Source organism: Citrus sinensis, chromosome 8 (assembly GCF_022201045.2).
Source record: "Citrus sinensis cultivar Valencia sweet orange chromosome 8, DVS_A1.0, whole genome shotgun sequence".
NCBI classification, from domain to species: Eukaryota; Viridiplantae; Streptophyta; class Magnoliopsida; order Sapindales; family Rutaceae; genus Citrus; species Citrus sinensis.
In genome coordinates, this window is record NC_068563.1 from 1,521,732 (window position 1) to 1,542,226 (window position 20,495).

The 20,495-nt window shown below is 32.6% G+C and overlaps 3 protein-coding genes across 12 annotated transcripts in view; 1 reads left to right on the forward strand and 2 right to left on the reverse strand.

Annotated features, from left to right (window-relative positions):
• Positions 1-347: 347 nt before the first annotated feature.
• LOC102629208 (protein trichome birefringence-like 13) overlaps positions 348-20,495 on the forward strand; it is a 60,605-nt gene continuing 40,457 nt past the window's right edge. The window contains exons 1-6 of one of the 2 annotated variants that reach the window (XM_052431883.1): positions 349-820; positions 3,043-3,220; positions 3,541-3,681; positions 4,005-4,125; positions 4,421-4,555; positions 4,736-4,987. In XM_052431883.1, coding sequence (XP_052287843.1) covers positions 391-820; positions 3,043-3,220; positions 3,541-3,681; positions 4,005-4,125; positions 4,421-4,555; positions 4,736-4,987 — 1,257 coding nt within the window. In that variant the 5' untranslated portion in view covers positions 349-390. Of the gene's footprint in view, positions 821-3,042; positions 3,221-3,540; positions 3,682-4,004; positions 4,126-4,420; positions 4,556-4,735; positions 4,988-20,495 lie in introns of both variants that reach the window. The other variant, XM_052431884.1, reaches the window with a different exon arrangement.
• Positions 5,140-20,495, reverse strand: part of LOC102628935 (branched-chain-amino-acid aminotransferase 2, chloroplastic-like) — a 59,873-nt gene continuing 44,517 nt past the window's right edge. Inside the window, exons 1-10 of one of the 7 annotated variants that reach the window (XM_052431888.1) lie at positions 9,027-9,261; positions 7,784-7,851; positions 6,859-7,036; positions 6,567-6,743; positions 6,308-6,439; positions 6,097-6,186; positions 5,878-5,988; positions 5,682-5,777; positions 5,437-5,549; positions 5,140-5,347 (exon numbers count right to left, since the gene is read on the reverse strand). In XM_052431888.1, the coding sequence (XP_052287848.1) occupies positions 5,233-5,347; positions 5,437-5,549; positions 5,682-5,777; positions 5,878-5,988; positions 6,097-6,186; positions 6,308-6,439; positions 6,567-6,743; positions 6,859-7,036; positions 7,784-7,851; positions 9,027-9,098 (1,152 nt within the window). In that variant the 5' untranslated portion in view covers positions 9,099-9,261 and the 3' untranslated portion in view covers positions 5,140-5,232. Of the gene's footprint in view, positions 5,550-5,681; positions 5,778-5,877; positions 5,989-6,096; positions 6,187-6,307; positions 6,440-6,566; positions 6,744-6,858; positions 7,040-7,783; positions 7,852-9,026; positions 9,262-20,495 lie in introns of those variants that run through there. The other 6 variants (XM_052431885.1, XM_052431893.1, XM_052431892.1 and 3 more) reach the window with 6 other exon arrangements.
• Positions 13,729-19,959, reverse strand: LOC102628273 (branched-chain-amino-acid aminotransferase 6-like). Of its 3 annotated transcripts, none has more exons than XM_052431882.1 (13): positions 19,792-19,959; positions 19,569-19,627; positions 18,628-18,685; positions 17,655-17,753; positions 16,502-16,551; positions 16,075-16,252; positions 15,588-15,764; positions 15,104-15,235; positions 14,857-14,946; positions 14,627-14,743; positions 14,281-14,376; positions 14,040-14,152; positions 13,729-13,935 (listed from the first exon to the last, which is right to left on the reverse strand). In XM_052431882.1, exons 1-13 carry the CDS (start codon positions 19,858-19,860, stop codon positions 13,821-13,823), a joined length of 1,353 nt encoding a protein of 450 aa, XP_052287842.1. In that variant the 5' UTR covers positions 19,861-19,959; the 3' UTR covers positions 13,729-13,820. The 3 variants fall into 3 exon arrangements, with proteins under 3 accessions (XP_052287842.1, XP_052287841.1, XP_024958192.2); XM_052431881.1 differs by having other exon boundaries at positions 18,592-18,685; XM_025102424.2 differs by lacking the exon at positions 18,628-18,685 and having other exon boundaries at positions 19,792-19,888.

Genomic DNA, 20,495 nt, shown 5'->3' on the forward strand with positions numbered 1-20,495 from the left:
TTGACATTTGACAGTTCTTGAAGGAAAGAAGCTTGCGACCAATTGACGAAGTCTTCAAATTTGAGAAAAATTTATCAAGTCTTGCTAAATTCTAATATTATGATTGTCAGTCAAGAAGCCGAAACCCATTCAAAAAAGTAGCTTGAACATAGAGGCTGCAGAGGCAAAGCAAATTTTAATAAATATGAGACGCAATTATGAACATTTGAAAAAAGTTATTAAAAAAAAAAAAACCCGAGGGATTTAATTGATTGATTTTACAAACGTTTGGATTATGTGGTTTTTTTGCCAAACAAAAAGGACTGAAATGAAAATTGGAAAAAATTGAAAATAAAAACCATAAAACCCGAACGCGATCTAGCTCTGCGGCACTCTCACTCTCCCCCTCCCATGGCCACTGGAGGCCACCACATCCACCTACAAAACAACCGAAAGAAATTCTCACTTTTGCCCTTACTCTCACTCCTCATTTTCGCTTCTATATTCCTCGTCCTCTCTCTCTCCAGCAAGACCTCCATTTCCTCTTCTTCTTCGCAAACACTTCTACTCGAAGGCAGATCCGAGCCCGACCCGACATACTCCTCTTCCCGGTTCGGGGTGTGCAATTACTCCGAGGGGAAGTGGATCTACGACCCTAAGGATAGATTCAATCACAAGTACGATAGCTCGTGTAAGGAGATATTCAGGGGATGGAATTGTCTTCTCAATAATAAATCCAACGCTAAGGAAATTGCCACGTGGCGATGGAAACCTCATGGCTGTGATCTTCAGCCTTTGGATCCTCTCCAGTTTCTGCAGACTTATAGAGATACGAACATTGGTAATTATCAAAGCACATTGAAATGTTTCATTTCTTTTTGTTTTTAAAAATTTTACTTTTTAAGTACTTTGAGCTGTCTACTTACTCCAAAGTGCTTTCAAATAAAAGTACTTGTAAAGTTGGGGATTTAGAGTGGATGTTGGGTCTGTTTGGTGGGACTTCTTGAATAGAGTTTTTTTTAGTAAAACGAGCTTTTATTATATGTTTGCTATGGCTTTTGTTGAGGATAAATGTGCTTTTATTAGTCTGAAAGCTCCTTTTGTTGTGAATCAATTGGTGGCTTCACCACTTAATGTTTTTGCCCAGAATCCCATGTATGAAGTGTGTGACTTCCATGGCCGTTAGCTTGCCTGTATATGTGTGCTATGTGTCGAAATGGTATGTACCAATATCAAGGCGTTTAATAAGCCAAATAATGAGGTGCTTTACTTAGTGCCTTGAGTTTAATTCAGTTTATTTAATTATTTATTCATAACATGTTGTTAGCACGATAATGATAGGGGAGTGTTGTAAATAATGGTAGCTTCACCATTTGTTAGTTTTGTGAATAGAGAAAGTCCCATATCGGAAAGGGACGTATCCCCGCTCCCTTTAGCTCCGTAGAAATATATGTGTTTGTTGTGTTGTTGATCAATTAATTGAAAGGACTTAATAACAGCCATTATACAAGCTTTTTAAAAAATGGCTGTCGAGGTTTCTGGTGGAAACTATCTTTCCTGGATGCCAAAATGCATTTACAAGCTAAGGCTAGTGGACGTCACACTCTTCCGATATGGGATTTTGGGTAAAAACATTAAGTGGTGTGGCCAGCACTTGATTCACACCACTCCCCATTGTTTAATCCTTAATGTTTTTGCCCAACATCTCACATCAGAATTGTTTGAGCTGCGCAGCCCTTAGCTTGCCTGTATATATATGCTACTTGTTGAAATGATATGTATCAATATCAAGGCTTTTAATAAGCCAAATAGTGAGGTGCTTTACTTGGTGCCTTGTGCTTTTTTTTTTTAAATAATAATTTATAACACTTTTCAATATTTTTTATGTTACTTGATTATTTTTGGAGTAAAGCTTTTGGGTTTTCAAGAGGTAAAATAACTTTTTCAAAATATTTGCAAATGTAAAAAATATCTAAGATAATTTCATTAGTTCCACAACAACCTTACTTATATTCCAAATCTGGCAATCAAGATATAAGTTCTGGATACTAATAAATTAACAAATAGAAGTGAAGCCTGCACTGCTATTCCCCAACTTGCGGCAGCAGTTGAATCCGAACCAGCCCACCCACCAGCACTAGTAGCGGATTACCCACCAGGCGCTTCATATCCATATGAAGTTTATGCCGCAGCAGATCGAAATCAAGGCCTATCTGCATAAGGTCAAATCAAAAAAAAGCATCGGTTGAAAGAGGGTCAGATCTGACCCACATATATAAGTAAGTGTATTGTGGAATTAATGGAATTGTCTTAGGGGGTATTTTTGACATTGCATATAGAGGCAATATAGCTTCTTGAAAGCCTGAAAGCTTTACTCCAAAAATAACCAAGCAACACCAAAAATTCTGAAAAGTGCTTTTGAAATAGAAAAATCACTTTTGACCTATACAAAAGCCTTAACAAACATACACTTAGTTGTCTTGGTTATTTAGTTGTCAATGAACCCTTCTAATAAAAATTTCTTATAGTATATGGCAATGGATGAATGCCCTGCCACTTGGATAAAATTTATTGGGACATTATATGGGAAGTATAGCATTACTCATTAGTTTTTCGGACAAATTTGTTAATGTAACGTTAGGAAAGACATGAAATAAAAGAAGGGTATTTTATGCAATTTAAGTTGATCTTTTAGTAGACTTCTAATTGTAAATATAAGTCGATTAGAACAATGGGGAAAAAAAATCCTTTAAAACAATAGCTCTACAACCTCTATTTTCAAAAGCCTAATCTTTTGAGTTTCGCCTTGTGTGGAGATACTGGAGATACAATTCGCTGCATAAGCTACACAGTTATACTCCAGTTACAACTGAATGATGCAAAAGAACATTTAGCACATACACTGATTAGTTGTTGGAAACATTCTAAGTTTCTGATTTCTGTTACATTTTCTTGTTAGTCAATCAGGGGTTTGGGTGAGTGTGAACATGTTTGTGATGTGGGTTTTATTTTCATGGGGAATTGTGCAACTTTTTTGGTGCTTATGAATGTTGAACAGTGCAGGATTTGTTGGGGACTCCTTGAACAGGAATATGTTTGTGTCTCTGTTTTGTACTTTGAAACGCGTGTCAACTGATGTGAAGAAGTGGCGCCCAGCTAGGGCAGATCGTGGCTTTACATTTCTTGAGCACAACCTCACCATTGCTTATCATAGAACGAACCTTTTGGCACGTTACGGTAGGTAAGCCATGTTTGCAGTTGTATTGTATGTATTAGTTTATGAACATATTGTGTAAAATTAGGTGTCATCATTCAATGACTTTTTTTTTAATTAAACTTTAAAGTTTGACGTGATACTGCTCTGTTTACCTCTTCTCCTATGGGGGTATCAGCCGCATGGGATATCATGGATATGTACAACCTATGAATTATTCAACATGACATACATATTTTGTTTTAATCTTTGTCGTTACATGATTTGATTCACAGTGTATGGGAGAGTGAAAACTTTTTGATGTTTGTGTTGCCTTTAATATAGACCCGTACTCCTGTTCAAAGCAGGTGGTTAGCTAATGCTAATGGTGGTGAGTTAGAAGCTCTTGGATATAAGGAGGGATACAGAGTTGATGTTGATGTTCCTGACAGCACATGGGCAAAGGCTGCAAGCTTCCATGATATTCTAATATTTAACACAGGACACTGGTAAATTTCTTTTCTTTATGCTACTGTTTACACTTTCAAATTCCTATAGATTGGTATTAAATTGATGTTTCGCTAAATGGTGGGATCAAATGATGACTATCATGATTGACACCTTTTTGATATCTGTTTTTTCAAGTTCTCTGGCAGTGTTTGGAATGTTTCTGTGGCAAATAGTGAAATGTAATCTATGCTTCCTTGACCACATTAAACAGTTTCCCATTAATGCCCATTTCATGTGTGTTATTGTTGTTTTTGCTCTTATTATGACCATGCAACATATTTTTCTTATCCATTGTACTTGGAATTTTGGTTTTTGTACATAGGTGGTGGGCTCCTGCAAAATTTGACCCTGTGAAGTCACCTATGCTATTCTTTGAGAAGGATAAGCCTGTCATCCCTCCTGTACAACCCAATGTTGGTTTGGATATGGTCTTAAAACACATGGTAGTACACTGGATGTATTTATTTACATAGTAGTTGCTCCTCAGAAAATCATAAGCTTACGTTGTGAGTGCATGCAATCTTCTGATACCACATATTCTCAGGGTTGGATAGGCCAAGTAACTTATTGCTTTAGTTACAGACTAATGTTACCTAATGTTGCTGAAGTCTACAAGAAGCCATGAGTGTCCTTTTTCACTCTGCACACATCATCACCGTGTTCATAAATTGGAGTTATGAGTATAACCTTGGTTAGATGTGTATATTTTCTCATATGATACATATAATATGGTTACAGATACAATATGTTGAGAAAACTGCACGTCGAGGTTCGATCAAACTCTTTCGTACACAGTCGCCAAGGCATTTTGAAGGAGGTGATTGGGACCAAGGAGGTTCATGTCAACGGCTACAGCCTTTATTGCCTGAGCAAGTGAGTCGCGTTTAACAGCTTTAAGTTAGATTGCATATGATAATTAGTTAAATTATTTGCATGCATACATACAATTGAATCACTAGGAACATCTGTCTCTTCTACACGACTGTGTTTTATTAAACTTTTGTTACACGGTGTCAGAAATGATTTAAGAGGTTTGATTTCATTCTGTTTCAGGTTGAAGAACTTTTCTCAGTACAAAATAATGGAACCAATGTAGAAGCGCGCCTGGTGAATCAGCACCTGTACAAGGCCCTTAAGGGCTCGGATTTCCAAATTTTGGACATTACCCACATGAGTGAGTTCAGAGCAGATGCTCATCCCTCTACAGCCGGCGGCAAGAAACACAATGATTGCATGCACTGGTGCCTACCAGGAATTACAGATACTTGGAATGATTTGTTTGTAACACTTCTGAACAATGTTAAGGTTAGAACCTGATGTATGAATTATTTATAGTCTGATTATATTCTTTTTGGTTATTCAAAGTTTTTTTCCAAATTCAAAAGTGATAAAAATAATTGGAAAAATAAAAGGAAATAAAATGCTGCTACAATGTCCTAAAATTACACACTGTAACATTGATCTAAATAAGGATTAGTTTATCCAAACTTGTATATATTAATTTAGCAGTGTCATTTATTGTATAATACAGTAAAAGTGTGTAAAGAAACTCAATCAAGCTCGACAGTCCATCCCATCTTGTCCTCAATGCGGCCAGTTTGGATTCCTGTTACCATTTCATATAGCTTTTGCCCCACAGTCCCTGCTCCTCTTTTGTACTCAATCCTGCATAATTCACCCTTAGAAAATAAATACTGTTGTAAAACCTTAATTCAAACTATGATAAGATGTAATTAGCATGCAATATTACATACCTTTCATCCTGATAAGTTATGCTGTTAACAGAATTAACCCCCACTGCAGTTCCTGTACAGAAAACTTCTTCAGCATCAAACAATTCCTCCACCGGTATGGCACGTTCTTTAACCTAATAATAGTATGGTAAGTTGACAAAAACCTTTTAGAATAATATAAGAGGTTTTGAGAGCAATCCTCGTTCACATAAGTGATTTTGTAAAAAAAAGTAATAATAATAATTTTTAAAAAAATGAAGAGATACCTGGTAACCCAAAACATGTGTGATTTCGATGATACTTTTTCGGGTGATTCCAGGCAGAATAGTTCCACTCGTTGGTGGAGTTGAAATTTCATTTCCCTGAGCAAATTATTTCAAAACTAAGCTTCTTTTTAATTAAAAAAATCAACAAAAAGTGAATTTATCCAGGTGATAACAGATAAAGACAAAGTTATCTTACCTTCACAAGAAAAATATTACTGGTAGAAACCTCTTCGATGTATTTTTCGGCATTAAGGAACAAGACATCGGTGAACCCTTTGGCCTTCGCTTCAGCAATGGGTTTGTAAATCTACAATGAGTATACATGGGAGGATCTCAATCAAAATAGTGATAGTGTTACTTAATAATTAAACAAAGATTATTTCCTGGAAACTGCAAAGTTGAAATTTATGCTCACTATAGCATAATTGGTGACAGCCTTGACTCCTCCAGTTCCTCCAGGAATAGCTCGACGAAATTTTTCCTCCACAATCAAATTTAGTAAACCCTGTTACATAATCCGAAATGGCTTTCAAGTCCTTATTCTTTAGATTATGTAATCTATTTTTTCTTTTTATTTCTTTTCCTAAAGAAAATAATAATCTATCAAAGATGATCAGGCACCTTACCTTATGATAATTGCCTACAGGAGAAGCATAAGTTATGAAGGTGTATTCGGAGGCCGGTGCAACTCCTAGAACCGGTCCACTTCCCATAAGCAAAGGCCTTATATACATTGCTCCTTTCCCTGGTGGAGGCACCTAGATATATTCATCACAATCCATGCACAAACTTTTAATCAGCAAAATTTTAGACAGGTCACAGAAAAATTAGAGTAATAATTAACTTATACATAAAACATTTTTATCAAAATTAAAATTACTTTACCCATCGCTTGTTGGAGTGTACAGTTTGCTTTACTGCATTCACAAATTGTTCTACAGTTGGTGCCTGCATGCACATTCTTTTTGCACCCACTTTCATGCGCATGGCATTTTGTTCTGGCCGAAACAGTAGGATACGCCCATTTGCTGTCCTGTGTGCCTTCAAACCTTCGAACAAACCCTAAATTCACCCACCGTCTATTTTAAATAAGAATTCATAGTTACTGAATACACGGAAATGTATTTGTTTGCTAACCAAGATTGTGTTAAAATGATGGATGCGAATTAATTATTACCTGTCCATAGTTTAAAATTCCAGATGAAGGGTTCATCTCTATCTTTCCAAATGGAGTGAGAGTTCCTTGTGAGAAGTGTTGGTCTTTAGAACAATTCATTATGTACATATAATCAGTTGGAATTAGGCCAAATCCAAGGTCATCCCAATTAATATTTGCAGATTCTCCATTGACATGGCTGCTGAAAACAAGTCAGAGAAAGAAATTTATTTTGATATGCTAACTAAATTTGTTACTTTGAACCATAAGTACATGAATATCTTCTCCTGATCGAAATTTATAAAGTCTTATACATTACATACCTTGTTATTATTTATGCATTGTAAAGTATATATCTTTCCTTTCACAACCATTATATCTATTGCGTTAACAACTAGCCAATAGCTTAAACTATCTGTAAAGAACTAATTAACATTAATATTAAGTTAAATCTAATGACATGAAAATGAGAAGCGAATAGTAAATAAGAACACAACTTAAGAGGATGTTACTAACAATGATGCCTATGAGAAAGTAAAGTCTTATAGAATGGGAAGGTCTGGCCAATCAAATCATGCCATGTATTTTAATTTCTTTATCTTTTCATTTTGTAATTGAATAAATATAAGTGTAGGTGTCAAAACTTTTGATAAACGAGGTATTGTGTTCCGTTCCATTTAAGGATTTCTTAACAATTTCAAGATGTGGCAGTATGTTGCTGTAACTTAGAATTTTTAAACTTTAAATGTGAGTGAAACGTAACTTCTGAAGGACGCTGAAACATTAAATGTACAAACTTTAACTTCTGAACGACTCTCAAAAACATTTAGAAAGTCGGTGGGTGGGCAGCTGACAAAATTAATGGTGAGAGTAATAAATAATACACGAAGAAGACAGACCAGCCACGATTGATTGCTACGATGAACTTCTTTGTAGTATTTAATACCTATGAACACTTGGTTCATTGTAACCTTCCACTGCTGCTCCTGCTGTTCTACAATATTGATTTCTTGTCTGTTAAAAATAAATAAAAAATTTACTAATGTTAGGCCCCCGCCCCCTGATTTGGGAAAATATCTAATAACATAAGCACAAATATATTCTCCTTAATACCCACTAATACAATTTAAAAAACAAAAGAGATAAACCACAGTAGTTGTATTAATTGCTAATGTTATTATTCCATTCAAGATTGAGTAAAAATGCTAATCAAAAGGGGAGATTGTTGCTTTTCAAGGGGATTATGAGATATTATAAAAATTATAGGGTGTCAGTGGTAAAATCTCCCAACTTGGAGGGTGGAGACAATTTTTCAAATAAAACTAAAAGAGTTTCGAAATAAAATTTTAGGGTTTTTTTGAGAGCGAGGTGATAGCTCTTAAACTGCAGTTATTGTGAAATAAAAGTTATAGTTATAAAGTAAAATTGAGAAAAAATAACTGCTAAGTTAACAAATAAAACTCATTTGTAAGATGTTATGAAATATCTTGACAGCTGAGATTTGGCAGCCCAACCACCACACATTACTCTTAAACGCACTTTTAATTAGTTTGGTAGAGATGACATAGTTGGGCAATTAATCTTGCATGTCAGTGAGCATCAATGGGATTGTCTGCACCCGCTGCCATAAAATATATGAAAGGAAAAGAGATAAAAAGTAATGGAGTCTAGTAGCAGAAATAATCAATTTTGAAGCGAAAAACAATTTTGATATTGAACCCACAAAAAAATTATTTTGACATTCTGTTCTTTCTTTAAAATGAACAGATAAGGATAAAAACCAAAGTCATAAATTTTATCTACAGGGTGAGAGGGGGGGGGGGGGGAAAAAAAAAAAAAGACAAATGATGAGAGTTGTTATTCATAATCATATATCTTAATATGATTAAAAGGTTTTTGTTTTTGTTTTATTTTTGGTTTGACTGAAACTCAAAGCTTGAGATTTATATATATGTATGTATGTATGTTATCATTTGAGTATTGAAAAAAGAAGTCACAAAAAAAAAAGGATCATGAAGTCGGAGAAACAAATACAAAAAGAAGATGGATGAATTTCCTGGAGAAAATAATTGCTTATTACCAACAATGTACCCAAAAAAGAGATTATAATTCATATCTTGTGCCTTGCTTCTTTCTCAATATTAGAGTGATCATGAAGAAGAGATATAAATTTGAGATTATTGACACACCTTAGACAAAATCGATCCTGCTATTCTTGACGGTATGCTCCATTTTCTGAAACAATCACTTACTTTTAACATGTTTGTTCGTTTCCTGAGAAAATTAGAGAGAGCAGAGTATCTAATCACAACACACAAAACTCTCTCTATATGTGTAGAAGTTGCATGCAAGCCGCTGGGTTCTGTGGGCACTTTGAAGGGTTGGTTTGTCAAAATCAGATCAGCATTTTCAAATATATATTAAAGCATTCACTCATGCCAAACTATTAGAATGACACTTCTATTCAAGTTAAAATTTGTTTTACCATTTGAGTCTCTGATAAGTTGTAATAACTTATTTACTTTTGGTATTAAAACAACAAGAGAGAAAATAATTAATTTATTTATTAAGAAATCCTATTTACCTTTCAACAATTTGACAACAGTTATTTTTTTCGAAATAAAATTAACTGCAAAATGCTAATTAAGGGTAGGCAACGGGTTGGTTCGCTTCAGTATCAAGATGAATCGAAATTTTTGGTTAAGTTCGATACTAAATCTTAAAGAACTGATAAGAATAGAATCAAAAAGTTGAACCAAAACTTTTAGTTAGGTCCTTCAAATATTTATAATTTTTTTAAATTTTCTTACAAAATTTAACTTTTTTTATTTTCTTATATCCCATTAAATCATGCTGCCTGGCACCATTTTCATAGAGAAAAATATTAGTGCTTTTTTCAATTTGATCCTGGTGTTAAGAAAAAAAATACCGAACCTAAACTTAAATATCAAACAAAATAGGCTTTTTTTAAGAGTAATGATACATGCACAAACTCTTGAACAAACTTATTTTGTACAAATTGATGTGGCATGATAAGATTGGTTGAATTAAATATCACTTGGCCCACATGATTTGTTTTTATTAATTTATATTTTCATTCAACCAATGAATTAATGCCACATCAATTTGTACAAAATAAGTTTGTACAAGAGTTTATGGCTGTATCATTACTCTTTTTTTAAACGAGTTCGGTTCTACCCTGCCTTGATGCCAATTGCATCATTTTTTTTAATAATATTTGTATGTCTAAAACTTTCCCCTATTAATTGATAAACATATTAATAATAATTTTCCAAGAGAAAATGTCACTTCACTTAGTTTTCTTTTAAATTTATGGTATTTTTATGGATTTTAAGTCTCAATATTATCATAAAATGGTATATTTATATGGCCAAAGCTTATTATATTGTTATTTTACCATAATCATAATTATAGTTTTAATTACAATTAATAGTTGTAGTTGTAATTATAATTGCTATTATAATTACCATTAAAATTGAGTAACTCATCTATTAGATGATAAATAAGTAATTTTTATAAATTATAAAGTTCGTCATCTAATAAATAAGTGACCGATAGTAGCTGAGACTCAAATGTTGTGATCACTTATACTTGAGTGTGTGTATTTTTTTTAAACAATCACAATTGTACTTATTAAAATCATTTGGAATTCAACCTTACAGATGATGCATCGTCTATAAAGAAAGAATTAGAATGTCAAGTCGTCTCAAAATGTCATGATATTGTGTTTCAAATCATAAACGACAAGTCATCTAGAGCATGCGCGGTGCATACTTTTTACCCATGTCAGTTGTATGAATGATGTAGACGAGATTGTTTTAATTATTTTCCATAAGCTGTCAGGTCAATTTCTTACAAAACGATAAATGACCGGTCATCTATAATCTATGTGCTGATTAAAATACTTTTTATTTTATTATTATAATTGATATTGTCATTATTATTATTATTATTATTATTATTATAACAACAACAATAATAGTTATTTTATTTTATTTATTTTTATCATTATTATTATTATTATTATAATAATAGATAATAACAATACTAAGGACAATAATTAACTAAGGATAATTATGACACTCTATTCTGATTCGTGGGTGAAGCAAACACATCAATGAGAAGACAACCTATTCTAATCTTAAGTCCTACAATTAAAGTAAACAATTTATTATGATTTCTGACTCCAATCCATTCTGATTATCAATTGATACATGCACCATTAAAATATTGAAAGTAATGTCCTTAAAAAATAGATGACTTATCATCTTCTGACGTAAAATTTTATAACGATTGTTTTCTTCAAAATAACATTGACTAGTAAATTACTAACTAGGGTTGGGCAATGGGTCAATTCATTTTAGTATTGAGCCCAACCAAAATTTTCAGTACTCCAGAGAATCAAGTGAACCAAAATTTCGGTAAGGTCCATCAAATTTTTATAATTTTTAATTTTCTTAAAAAATTTAACTTTTTATTCTTTTATTTTCTTATATCCTATTAAATCATGCTGACTAACACTGTTTTAGTGTAGAAAAATGTTAAGGGATTTTTTGTTTTGATTCCAGTTTTAAGGAAAATGTATCGAACCGGAACTTGAAAATTGAACCGAAGCAATTTTTCTAGAATGGGTTCGATTCTACCTTGTCCTAATGCTAGTTGTATCATTTTTTTTAATAATTTTTAGCCCTCAAAAGGATTTTACACTTTTTTTTTAAGTTTGCACCTAAAACTTTCTACTGTTAATTGATAAGTATATTTTGCAATAGTAATTTTCAAAGAGATTGATAAGCATATTTTAAATTCAAATTGCGTGTTACCATACCACTGCGGTAAAATAGCCCGATTTTTATAGCCGACGGGACTTAGATTTCCATTTAATATTTGTTAATACATGTAACTGTATAATTTATTACAGTTGGGTTTTTTAACCTTTAACAGTGTATTGACATTAGGAGATTAAAAAAAATTAAATCTATTCCAATCCTTTAAAAGGATTATCATATTATTCACAAAAAGAAGTTGATCTTAAAATCACTTATTTCTTTATTTTTTTAAAGAGCAAAGTGGCAAATTTCCTCACTCTTACACGCATTCTCATTCATGATTAATTGGTTATATTTTAGGAAAAAGATCATCTCCTGATCTAACAGTGTATTGACATTAGGAGATTAAAAAAAATTAAATCTATTCCAATCCTTTAAAAGGATTATCATATTATTCACAAAAAGAAGTTGATCTTAAAATCACTTATTTCTTTATTTTTTTAAAGAGCAAAGTGGCAAATTTCCTCACTCTTACACGCATTCTCATTCATGATTAATTGGTTATATTTTAGGAAAAAGATCATCTCCTGATCTAAGCTCTCATAAGCTTTTAAAGATCTTATGCCATGTGTCTTTAAGTGATAGTATATGGATAATATTTAACTTATTTACCTTTTTATTTTATTAACAATCAATCACCACATGTATATTTGCTCATGAGGAGATCAGATCAAGAGAGAATCATAATCCTATATTTTAATAGAGAAACTTAGCGGGACATCTCCACCGTTAATTCATCATGTATTGGGACGATTCAATCCTAGGTCGTCATCTATGAGACAAATGGGGGATCCACCGGCAAAATTAAAATTTTAAAAGTGGGTCAAATGTAGGAGATTTCCAGAGTGTTGCAAGCAAAATATTTCAAAAATTCCACTTTCTTGAAGGCAAATGCAGGATCCAATCCATCTTTATTTGGAAAAGTATCATGTGGGGAAGGCAGCTGCCCAGCAAAGGTATCAGATGGCGAGTCGGACGTGGTAGAAGCATTCTGGTTTATAAGGACAGATGGCTTCCAAGACCTGATACCTTTAAACCAATATCTCCACCAACTTTGCCAGCTGAAGCTGGGGTAGCTGATCTTTTAGATGCAGAAAACAGATGGGACTTAGAAAAGCTGAAGCAACATTTTATGCCTGAAGATATAGAAGCAATTTTCAGAATTCCTCTCTCTAGAAGACAAAAAGAAGATGAGGTGATGTGCGGCTTTGATAAAAGAAGGGAGTACTCTGTGAAACGTGGATATCAGCTGGCCCTCAAACTCAAGTTTCTAGATGAACCGAGTAGTTTAGAAAGCAATTCCAATCAGTGGACGACTCTTTGGGCTCTTGGTTTGCCTGAGAAGATAAAGATATTCACGTGGAAAGCATCAAAAAACATTTTGCTACCAGCTGAAAACCTCTAGAAAAGGAAGTGTCTGCAAGATCCAATATGTCAAAGATGCAACAAGTTTGTGGAATCTGTAAACCATGCCCTGTTGGAGTGCAAAGCAGCAAAAAAGATCTGGAATCTGGAAGAAAGCTGACATTGAGCTTATGGTGGTTTATTGCTGCGTGATATGGTTCTCAAGAAACAAATTTATTTTTGAAGGAAGAGAATTGATCAAAAGATTTCAGCAACCAACGCAGAATCGATTCTGGAAGCTTATCATAGAGTGAGGTAAACAGAAACAATTCATATTGACAATCATAGAAAGGAAAAACAGCAGAAGTGGATTCCTCCCCCAAAAAGATATTTTTAAAACAATGTAGATGCAGCCACCAGCAGTCAAGATCAGAAGGTAGGATTGGCAGCAGTTATAACTAATTCAAAAGGCAAGGTAGTAGCTGCAGGTATAAATCAGTCTCATTTAAAGGAAAATGTCAGTATTGCATGAAAGATTTTGTAATATTGTGTGTTTAGAAAATGATATCTCTCTAATTTTCTTACTTACCAAATGTAATATTTTTTCATTTTCTAATAGTGCGACTGTCAAATCTCACAAATGACAGATTTCGATTAGACAGTCGCACTATTGTTATATTAATACGATGATATAGTGGGATTGTTCCATCAAGTTTTTATTATACTTTTTTTAAAAATTATTTAATTTCCTTTTCAATTTTTGTTGCATTACAATAAATTTGGAGGAAAAGTTCAATTAAGCTCCACAGTCCATCCCATCTTGTCCTCAATACGACCAGTTTGAATTCCTAATAGCATTTCATAAAGCTTTTGAGCCACAGTCTCAGGTCCGGTCTTGTATTCTATCCTGCATTGATTCACACGATAAATAACCTTAATTCAATTTGCGAAATCCAAGTTTTAAATTGCATACACTTTTAGCTAATAATCACTTGTATTTAATTGGTGTACCTTTTACCCTGATACGTGATGCTATTGACAGGATTGACTACCATTGCCGTTCCTGTGCAAAAAACTTCCTCAGAATCAAATAATTCCTCCACCGCCACAGCGCGTTCTTCAACCTGATAAAAAATTTCAATCGTAAAAATATTTATCGAATTCTCCATGAAAAATTATTTTGAATCGATACTTATATTCCTCTGGTAAAATTTCTTAGATAAGAATAATGTAAGATCGAAGAGATACATACTTGGTAACCCAAAATCTGGGCAATTTCGATGACGCTCTTTCGAGTGATTCCAGGAAGAATTGTGCCGTCGGTTGCTGGGGTCGAAATGACATTTCCCTACAAAAATTGATTTAAACCTCAATAAGTTATACATAAATGAGCATTTACCGTGCAAATTTGGATTCTATACTAATTTCACCTTATACGATCGATATTATTAGATAAGAATTTAGGAACAATTAAATTTAATCATATAAAATGAATACATACGTGAGACAGGATCTTATAAAACCCTTGGCGTAATTGCGTTCAGCAAGATATCTAATGCTAACATTAAATTGACTAATTCAGCCTTCAAACGTTTTACCTTGAGAAAAAAAATATTGCTTGTGGAAACCTCCTCGATGTATTTTGCAGTCTTTACATCTAGAAATAAGACATCGGAGAACCCTTTTGCCTTTGCTTCAGCAACTGGTTTGAAAACCTGGACAGAGACAATTATACAAGGAAGACTGTATTAACGTTGAAGTAAGTTAATACTAGCATTATTAATTAAGAATGTCTAATTAATAGCAAATCTGGATAGATTATTCTTACCGTTGAATAGTTTACGATCGCTTTGACTCCTCCGGTTCCACCGGGAAATGCTCGATAAAACTTTTCCTCAACAACCAAATTTAGGTAACCCTGTGTAGTTTTAGAAACATAATATTAGTTATCAAGGGTAATTTCCCATTTATGAATAGCCAATAAAAAATGTATAAAAGCTTGCTATGTACATAGTTGGATTGAAAACCCAAAAAAAAAAAAAAATTCCAATTATTCAAGAATAATTTGCCGACACCTTGTGATAGTTGCCAACGGGAGAAGCAAATGCTAAAAATGTGTAGTCAGGCGCCGGCGTCGCACCGAGAACTGGTCCACTTCCCATGAGCAATGGTCTAATATACAAAGACCCTTTTCCTGGAGGAGGAACCTATATTATATATTATTTCGCAAATCAGCAAAATCAGTGGCGGAGCCTGGATTTTGGTTCAGTGGGCCATCATAAACAAGTTATATATTTATGAGGCCGTAAGACAAATATACATACATACATACATACATATATATATAAATATATATGAGATCAGAACATAAAATTGTCTTAGACACAAGACAATTCTCAGTGAAGACCCTTGAATACAGTAGGGTTTTGAATTAAGCAGCAAGTTAATAATCAATAGCGTTCTTATATTCTTATATAGATTATTAATAATAAGCAACATCTTCCAATAAATGTCGTGGCTCTTATATATCATCGTGATGAAATATTTATGTATAATTACCCATTGTTTGTTAGCAACAACAGTATGCTTAACAGCATCAACAAATTGCTCAATTGTTGGCGAGGGCATGCGCAATCTGTCTGCACCCATCTGCATACGCAAGGCATTTTGCTCAGGTCGGAACAGTAGAATACGCCCATCTTCTGTCCTGTAGGCCTTCAGACCTTCAAATACTCCCTAAATACATAACATGTAAATTGTTGTCACCCGTAGTGGTTATATGAGCTACATATAGTAAATATAAATTTAAGTATCATAAGTTTGCAACTAAATTAATATAATATTACTCATATAGTAAATAGAAATATACGTCTATTCTTAATATAAATATGTTTGTTCAGTTACAAACTTGTGATACTTAATTTATACCTTAATTTATGTGACATAATATTTGTTATTTTATATACGTATTTTATTGATTTCCTTCAAAGTTAATATAAGTCCATTTTAAAGTTTGTTTATTAGCCATTTGATTAATGACACTTACCTGTCCATAATTTAAAATTCCGGACGAAGGATTCATTTCCAGTCTTCCAAATCGAGTGAGAATCCCATGTGAAAAATTCTTTTCTTTTGAACACTTCATTACATACATGTAATCTACTGGAATCAGACAAAATCCGAGCTCATCCCACTTCAGATTGGCATATTCTTCAACAACATCACTGCTTTTCATGTCATTGGAAAAAAAAAATGTTAAAATTGCAAAGCAACGAGGAATAAAAAGTTAAAATTTCGACATGGGACAAATGGTCATGACTCTGGGCAATGAATATTGTTGATCAAGTTATTCGTAGAATAATCGATAAAATCTAATAATATTTAGTAATTACTTATGGGGAAATGAAGACTGCTGGTTCAATGCTAGCCCAAAAATCTAGAGTGGTTGCTAAAGTATTTCTTAATTTTATTACCTGTGATCGTTGCTCAATTCACAATCATTCATAGCAGATTGAGGGCTTGCCTGTAAAGAATCAATATGATTAGGGCGTCAACGGCAAAATTATAAAAATTTTCATCTTTTTGTAAAAACTTTACCACTCTTACGATTTTTTAACACCTCATTTTATTGTTGAATGAGAATATTTCCACCCCACTATCTTTATAATATACTTAACTTTCAAAAAATAATGATAATAACTTCTCATTATTTTTAAATTATAAAAATCAATAAAAAGTTTAAATGAAATCCTTCTTATAATATTTTTCACTTATGTATTTTTTACCACAAAGCTTGCTTTCAAATAAATCTTATTTGATTGCATTATTTTAACAACATAAAATGATCAAATTGTCCCAAAAAACATGAGCTCTTGTATATGATATTTAGATATCTAATTTTATTTAATTAAATCTATAAACTTCTTCTTTATATGTAACTTTTAAAAATAATGTGAATGTTTATATTTATTTCTTGGGAGTAGATTGGTTGAAGAAAATTGTGGGCTAAAAATACTACCACCCTTTGATTTTTCCCCAATTAAAAGAAAAAATAGCCAAATAACTCTATTGTTTCTGTAAATTAATTATTTCTCACCCGCCTTATGTTTCAAAACTCTCTATAGTTCAAAAGATTCTGCAAACTTGCAACTTTTTGTTTATTTTACTATTTTACCTTGATGTAATAATCCCATTATAATAAAAATTCATAAGGGTAAAGTAATAAAAGATACAAAAAAGTTGCAAGTTAACAAATTTGGCAACTAAGTTTTCGTGGATTTTCAAACATGAGGGGTGGAATGATTAATTTTGACAAACAACAGTGGGTTTTGATCATTTACTTAGTGATAAAATATTAACGAGAAAATCAAATTGGTCAAGGAAAAATGCATGTCGTAGTGTTTTGACATAGAAATTGAGTAGTTTCAATTTGTATCTATGTCAAATTTTTGTCTAATATCAATTTATAAAATAAATTATGATATTTTCCTTTAACGATGTAATACTTATGCTTACATTTTATTGAAATTAAGTAGCAAAAAAATTCCACAAAGGATGAAAGTGTCACTCTCCCGTAAAATTTTAAAAAAGGGGGAAAAAATCACGCACATACATGCATTAACATACCTTGGTATGAATCCTTTTGAAACAATCACTTGCGGGAAGCATGGTTTGTCTTTGTGGCGAAGGAGAGAGAGCAAATGATTTGCAAAGTGAAAGGGAACTCTATTGGATATTAAGAAGCAGAAATTGTAATTGTTACTACTTAATTAATTAATACAAGCTGCATCTAAATGTACCAGCTTTATATACAAGCTAATAAGCACGTTGATTAAGGGCGATTCCTTAAATTTTTGTAAATCAAATCAGTAGGACAATTCCTTTCATATACACATATAAATTATTATTCTTGATTGGGAACTAATTGTTTGTTAAATATTCTTATTCTTGACTAAGAAATTAGTGACAAGATCTGTTAAATATTCTTAAGCGCACTCAGAAATTAAATAATGAGAATAACTTTACCTTTTTCAAACCTTTTTCAAAGGAATGGGAATAAAAGCTATTGATTATGGGAAAACTACATGATTCACGTTGCATGCAAGTATTACATTGCTATGAATCGTGTAATGATCAAACGAATCGAAATTTTAAAGTTTTTGAGATATGAAAAATACTCAATTCTTTCATCATATGCGAATACGCTTCGTGTCACAAATTTTCTTTTTCTCCCTTTTTCCATGAAGTCAGATCATGCATGATTAAATTATGTTTTCAATTGGATGATTAAGCTTCCTTCAGCATCCGATTCTTATTTGCGTACAATAGATTAAGGAAAGAGAAAATAAAGATTATTGAGCCAATTAGTTTAAGGGAAAAAAAGATTGGAGTTCGGACACTGTTCAAGATAATGAAAAAAAAAAGGATTAATTGATGTTCTTGGTTTATATATATATCAAGTATATTAATAAAGAAAAATAGTCAGTTGATTTAGTGAATTTCTTTGTTTAATATTTCACATCAAATTTTCTATTTAATTAAAAGACAGTTAAATGCTTATTACCAGTCCATGGTTTACAATTCCAGAAGAAGGGCTCACTTCCTTATTTCCAAGCTCACCCCAGTCGACTTTTGCATGTTCTCCATTGATATGATATCTGTCAGGCCGAATAAGCAAAAGATTGTGAAAAAAAAAAAAGAGATAGTGCAATTCCGTAGGTCGACGGCTCCAGATTTGATCTTGATTATTATTTACACATTTAACCTTGATTAAAATTGAAAAAACTCTTCACGCCCTATATTATTTTAAAAATAAATTCTTTACTGAAAAAAGAAATAAAAAATGGATTGAGCCATAAAACGTTCGAACCTAAGCAAAGGAGGCATAAATATTTTTTTTTCCTTACATGCAAAACTAGCAATCAAAGGGCGTATTTAATACTTTCATTAAAAGTAGAGTGTAGGGTTATATTAGTCATGTTGGCTGCTTCTTCAAAGTTGGTTTACTGGTTATGTTTATTGAGTTCTAGATCTAGTCAAATACCCAAATGTTACGGTTGCCCATGGGATTTTTTTTTTTTTTTTTTTTTTAAGGTTTCAATGAGGAGGAAAAGGAAAGGGTTATTTAAGGAATTAAAATGAATGTTAGTGGTAAAAGAATAATTTTAGTTCTTTAATTAGTCGATGCGTTTCAAACAAAATTGGAGCCCGATGAAATTACTAGAGGTGTGATAATAGCTCCACTCATTTTAGAAACAGAGCCTAGTCCTATACAAGTGGGCTCAGGGGCCCCGTTTTGGCCCATGCACCCCAGCCTATAGGAAAGAGATTTCTAGCAGTTATATATTTTTCAATTTTTCACGAGTGCTTACCTTTAAACCTTTATAATATTTTTTAGAAAAATATTATATTAAAAAAAAACCTTTGAGCATTAAAATACAAAATATTCTTTAAGCATTAAAATACAAAGAAGGATAGGCCATATATAATAAGCATGATTAAACTTCTAGTAATTAAAGTTATTTGTCTCAGTTGGCTTACCTGTCGACGTTTGGTTCATAAGCTTGCACAGCTCTTGTGTCTCTGGCTTGATGCCTTATCTGTAATGAAGCAAGGGGGAAAAAACAAAATTTATTTTCTAATCTAATATAAAATATGATTACACTATGAATATAGAGACACAAAATTTGTGCATCCATCATTCTAACGAAATTAAAAAAAAAAATCAATAGCAAATTAATTAATATATTTTTATCTACCTTACCTTAGATAAGAGCGATCCTACTCTTGAAGGCTTGCTGCATTTTCCCAGCAAATCGGTTGCTCTAAACATGGTTAGTCTTTGGTTCCAAAGAATATAAGAGAGAGCCTGCCCTTGATCAATAAGCTGCACAGGAGGGTAATCGCTGGTTTAATATTAACACTTTAATTAGTGCCTGTCAATTTTAGATGCCATTATTTTATATTTTAAGTCAGTGTCAACTAAAGTAAGCATTTATTGAATGGGTCTTTGGTCCCCTTGCATTTACAATATTGAGTGTAAGAGTTCGAAACTCCGTACAAATATTTATGGAGGTTGTTTATAATCCTCTCTTAATTATCAAATAATTAAGTGCAGCCAGTCTATCTCTCACGAAATGCGAGTGGAGTGGATATCCCTCAAATATTTGAGAGGATTTAAAGAATTTGGACAGCGCTCAGAGGAGTACATGTCACGAAGAAGGTCCCAATTATAAAATCTGTTTGTAAATATTAATTGTAATAACTTCAGTCCTGTATAACAGTATTAAAAAAAAAAACTAAAGTAAGCAATAACTCTATAAAGTTTATTCCAAAAGCACCTCACTAATTAATTACTGTTATATGTTAAGTAATAGTTGATCTTTGATATTATTACCAAGGAGATATTTTATAACATTAATAAATGAATAACGCACCAATTGTCACATTTAAAATACAAATTTTCTT